Source organism: Lolium rigidum, chromosome 3 (assembly GCF_022539505.1).
Source record: "Lolium rigidum isolate FL_2022 chromosome 3, APGP_CSIRO_Lrig_0.1, whole genome shotgun sequence".
Classification (NCBI taxonomy): Eukaryota; Viridiplantae; Streptophyta; class Magnoliopsida; order Poales; family Poaceae; genus Lolium; species Lolium rigidum.
Genome location: NC_061510.1, coordinates 239,390,374 through 239,394,863, shown reverse-complemented (window position 1 = coordinate 239,394,863; position 4,490 = coordinate 239,390,374). Strand labels below are relative to the sequence as shown.

The 4,490-nt window shown below is 46.2% G+C and overlaps 1 protein-coding gene across 1 annotated transcript; it reads right to left on the bottom strand.

Moving 5' to 3' along the window:
* Positions 1-1,727: 1,727 nt before the first annotated feature.
* LOC124699184 (aquaporin SIP1-2-like) lies at positions 1,728-3,886 on the bottom strand. Its single transcript, XM_047231526.1, has 3 exons — positions 3,581-3,886; positions 3,200-3,472; positions 1,728-2,081 (listed from the first exon to the last, which is right to left on the bottom strand). The coding sequence occupies exons 1-3, from the start codon at positions 3,884-3,886 to the stop codon at positions 1,926-1,928; spliced, it is 735 nt and encodes a 244-aa protein (XP_047087482.1). The 3' UTR covers positions 1,728-1,925.
* Positions 3,887-4,490: the final 604 nt, after the last annotated feature.

Below are 4,490 nucleotides of genomic sequence, written 5' to 3'. Positions count from 1 at the left end.
CGTGGCACATTCTTCATGCTTCATGTGTTGACCAAACTTGAATCTATTCTTCACTCTTTGTATTGGTCAACTTGTATCTTCTCATGCTCTATCATACTATCTTGAGGTGTATATAGAATTCGTCATTTGCTTGCATGCTCTAAATCTTAGTCAACCATAGCTCAACTTATGAGACTATCATGACACCGACTTAGAGCCATAAATTGAATTCTTCACTTGGAATCAAGCACTCAAGATCTTGATCATTCATTGCTTATCACATAAGCTAGAGCATGGCTAATATTGAGTTCCACATAAGAACTCCATCTTCATTTCTTCTTCTTGATCATATCACATATATATCTTCAAATCGATGATCTTGATGCCAATACACAAGGTATATCTTTATCTTCATGGCATCCATACTTGAATCCAACACATGGACTACAAGTAGTACCTATGGAATATTCCTTCATATAAACTCAATGAAAACATTAGTCCATAGGGGTTGTCATTAATTACCAGAACCACACATAGGGGCAATATACCCTTACACAAGCATTGATGGAGGCTGTTGGCGCATCGCCGGCCAGCCTTCTGCCGCACACACTCAAAAGCATGTCGGTCCATGCACGCTGCGGGCCAGTCATTGCCCACAGAGAAGGCCATACGGCGTCGAGCGTTAGCATTGATGGACCTGGCTGCTGCCCCACCGGTGAGCCTTCTACCAGTGGGAAGAAGGGTGTCAGTTCACAAGCGCTCAGCGAATCAAAACTTATTATGGCACGTGGCTCGCGCGTGCACGTGGCTTGCCCGTGGCGCACCACATTTTGGTGCGCCACCTGTGTCTTGCCTGTGGCGCACCACTATTATATATATGGTGTGACCCGACCAATGCAGCCACACTAGAAGGCGCACCAAATTATGGGGGTGCGTCACGGGTAAGGGCACACTAGTGGTCGGGTAATAGCAGCTGCGCATCAAAAATTTGATGCACCACGGCTAAACCGTCCATCTATAGTCATTTTCCTAGCAGTGAGGAGGTTAGAATCTAGAGTTGGATAAGGGAATCGTAGTTAGTTGAGAAGTTGTAACATGGATAAGACGTTGAGCTAGTATAATATTTGGTATGGAAAATATTTTTATATTTACACGCATAGGTGTCGGTGTTTCCGTCACTGCTCGTTGCTTTGAAATTCGGATAAAATGAGAAGAGAGAGTGCACACACTATTTTTCTACTACCTAACACGCCTAGCATGAATCTTGAGAAATGTATCAACGGTACAAAATACGCCCACACCTGTGCGTGCGTACAAAATCCTCTCTCTATTTGTTATTGTAGTTCTGTTAGTTTTTTCGTTGTGGAACAGTTACTAGAGTTTCCTTAGTGGCCTGATGAAGACATTGAGAATTTTGTTCATTTTTGACTATGTCTGGATTTGTTTTCATTTTTTAAAACTTTTATAAGTGAATTTTATTTTTTTTCTTCTAAACAACAGAATCACTAGTGCTCGGGAGCTAAAGTCACTTTCCACTGGGTAACTCCCTTCCAAGAGGCGTTGGCATTTGGCATGTTAACTTCAGACTATGAACCTGACGAAAGATGGTCTTCGGGGAGTCAAAGCAAACCATGCTCGGAAACGGTGTTACTCTATTGATAGATATTGCATTTGTATCTGGCTCGTGCTCGTCCTGTGGTATATTATTTTTTGAATGGTTGAATAAAAAGATAATGGTAAACAAAAAATAGACGGTGAACATGAACGATTGATAGATTACCACTGTAAGTTAAACATTGGTGTAAGGTTGAGGTAACTTTTTTTTCGAAAAGGTTGAGGTAACTAAGCTCATTCATAAATTATTGCTTTGTTCTTCTGGCAAATTGGCTTCTTCAGAATTAACATTTGTAGCCGGTTGCTGAGTTAAAGTTTTTTGCTTCAGTTCATCATGCTTTCTTTGCCTTGGGCTTAGGGGGCAGTGGCAGGAACACGGCCTTGAAGGTCCACGCAGCAAGAATGGCACCAATAAAGGGGCCTATCCAGTAGACATACAGCTGCTCCCAGGTGTTGTGTCGATGGTTAACATACGCCCAGCCAAACGCCTGTACATGATATTTCAACGAAATCAGTTATCCGCGAAACCAGGTAAAGAATCATAAGACACAAGTTTTCCATGCTATCCAAATCGGATCATATTAGAATGGAAATAGTCGCATACAGTAGCATCACTACAATTTTAGCACTACTTGGCATGAATTGTCAATTCTGTCAAGATCTGACATTTTACCAAGTTTTAGATGTGTATAAAGTAACTTTTCCCATAAGAACTAACTGAAAGTAGCTAAAGGCAACACCAAACTTCACAGTTGAGCTTTCGAAGCGCAATGTGTGTCGTCACCAGTTACTCCAAGATGATGCCTTCTTGGGACCGACCAAGTCTTGTCGCCCACTCACCAACTCTTAAGGCCCACAAGAGTGGATGGTACGATGATTTGAAGAGTTCTGGCAAACATGTTGTTGTAGGGAGGTGACAACTTTGGTCGGGATGTGGCCTTGTTGTTCTGTTTGGGCGAGGCTTATCCATTCGGTTGTGAGTGAAGTGTGTGTAGTGGTTAATCTTTGAATTGATGTTATAAACCAAAAGACATCATTCTAACAATTTGGCTACTACTTCTATGAAAATAATACAACTTTCTATGATGACTTCTAAAAAAAATCAAAAGGGAACCGAAAGGAAGAAGTAACACTTGCATCAGAAAGCGGCTTGTCTCACAGCCCTAGTACTTACCAGTGCCAAATCCACCGTCAAGTACTTCGAGATTCGTGATAGCTTCTCCCATTAAATTGGGCTTGTTTTATATTAGTGTGGTACATTTCTGATAACAGGACGTAGGATCATGGTTAATTATTTTAAAACCTATGGTTCGCGATAATTTGATTGGAATTTAACTGAAATGATCTAAATGTGGTGTGGAATCTAAAATAACTAGATTTTGTTCCTATTTCGTTTTATTGTCGAAGATATATGTCGTATCGATATGAAACAGTCTAAATATACCGAGGCGGCCCAGCGTGAATCATAAAGCATTAAGTGACACTGAACAGTGGATATGACGCCGAGAATTTCCCCATTTGCATCACCAAAGTTCAGTTGTGTCGCGGGTTGCAGTTCAATGGAAATGAAACGAAAAAAGGAGAGTGAGTGAGTGTAGTAGTGTACGTTCGCAGGGTTCATTGAAGGTCCGGTGTATGCGGCACCGGTGAGGATGAGGCAGACGCTGCAGAGGGAGAGCATGGCTGTCTTGACGATGGGGTTGCGGGGTCCCTTGACGACGACCAAGAGGACGGCAAAGGTGATGACGAAGGTGAGCACCCCTTCGGCGACGGCGCCGGTGTGGGGATCCACCTTGAGCGAGGGCACCCCGAGCATGTGCTTGTACTGCTCCGGCATGAGCTCCGAAATGGCCAGCGCTCCGCCCACGGCGCCGGCAGCCTAGAAACGAACACAGATTTGTTATGCCCATTGGTTGTTGCCTTGTTGGTCGTCTAACTGATTGGATTTGATCGGCCGAGAAAGAAGGTAATAAAATCGAAGACAGACCTGTGCTGGTAGGCGGAGCGCGATGGAGAAGAGCGAGGGACTGGTGAGACCGGCGGCGTAGAAGGCGGCGACGTCGGTGGGGTTGAAGCAGGCGCCGCCGAGGGCTTCGCAGAGGAGGTTGAAGGCGAAGAGGAGGAGGGCGAGGATGGAGACGGTAACGAAGATGGCGTACTGGATCCCCTCGTGCAGGCTGAGGTAGGTGGTGACGGCGGCCGTGGAGGCGCCGATCGTGGAGGCGCAGAACACCCACAGGAAGGTCACCACGGCGTCCGCCACGGCCGCGCGCACCGCCGCACCCATCGCCATGGCAGCGTTTTTGATTCCTTCCGTGTGCTGCCAAAGTCTTGGTTGATTTTGGCTCCCACAGAGAGGAGAAAAGAAGAGGAGATTGGACTGAAGAAACGCCGCCGTCCGTCACTGTCGCCTAACAACCCCGACGAGTGTGCTATCCCTTATAAATAGATCTTGAACGTTGAATTCAAAACGAGATATGGATTGATCCTTTTGGAATCATTTTGTCATACGTCATGGCAAGTGGCTTCACGCAGGAATGGGCTGATCATCTTTTATCTTGGGGCGATCACAAAATCAAGTGGTCAGTGTACGTCGACGGAAAATGTTACTCACATCTTAGAAGAGCACTAAGAGCATCTCCACTCGTCCCCCCCACACGAGGCCCCCGGCGAGCCTTTTTTCCATCCGGACGGCGTAATTCGGGCCAGTCGCGCCCCCGGTTCCTCGTTTTTGTCCGGATTTGGGCCTAAATTCATCCGGCGATCCCACGCCATCCCCGGCCCCCCGGGGAGCGCTCGGGGACTCCGGACGAAACGAAAACGCGGGAAATACCGAGGAAACTTCCCGCGCGTCCGGTGGCCCCAACTTGTCGGCGAGAGAAACCGATCGTCGTCCT

Coding starts and splice junctions, on each gene's coding strand:
- LOC124699184 (XM_047231526.1), bottom strand. CDS start 3,886: ATGGCGATGGGTGCGGCGGTGCGCGCGGCCGTGGCGGACGCCGTGGTG. Junction 3,473..3,580: donor CGCTCCGCCTACCAGCACAG/GTCTGTCTTCGA, acceptor GTTCGTTTCTAG/GCTGCCGGCGCCGTGGGCGG. Junction 2,082..3,199: donor CTTCAATGAACCCTGCGAAC/GTACACTACTAC, acceptor TATCATGTACAG/GCGTTTGGCTGGGCGTATGT.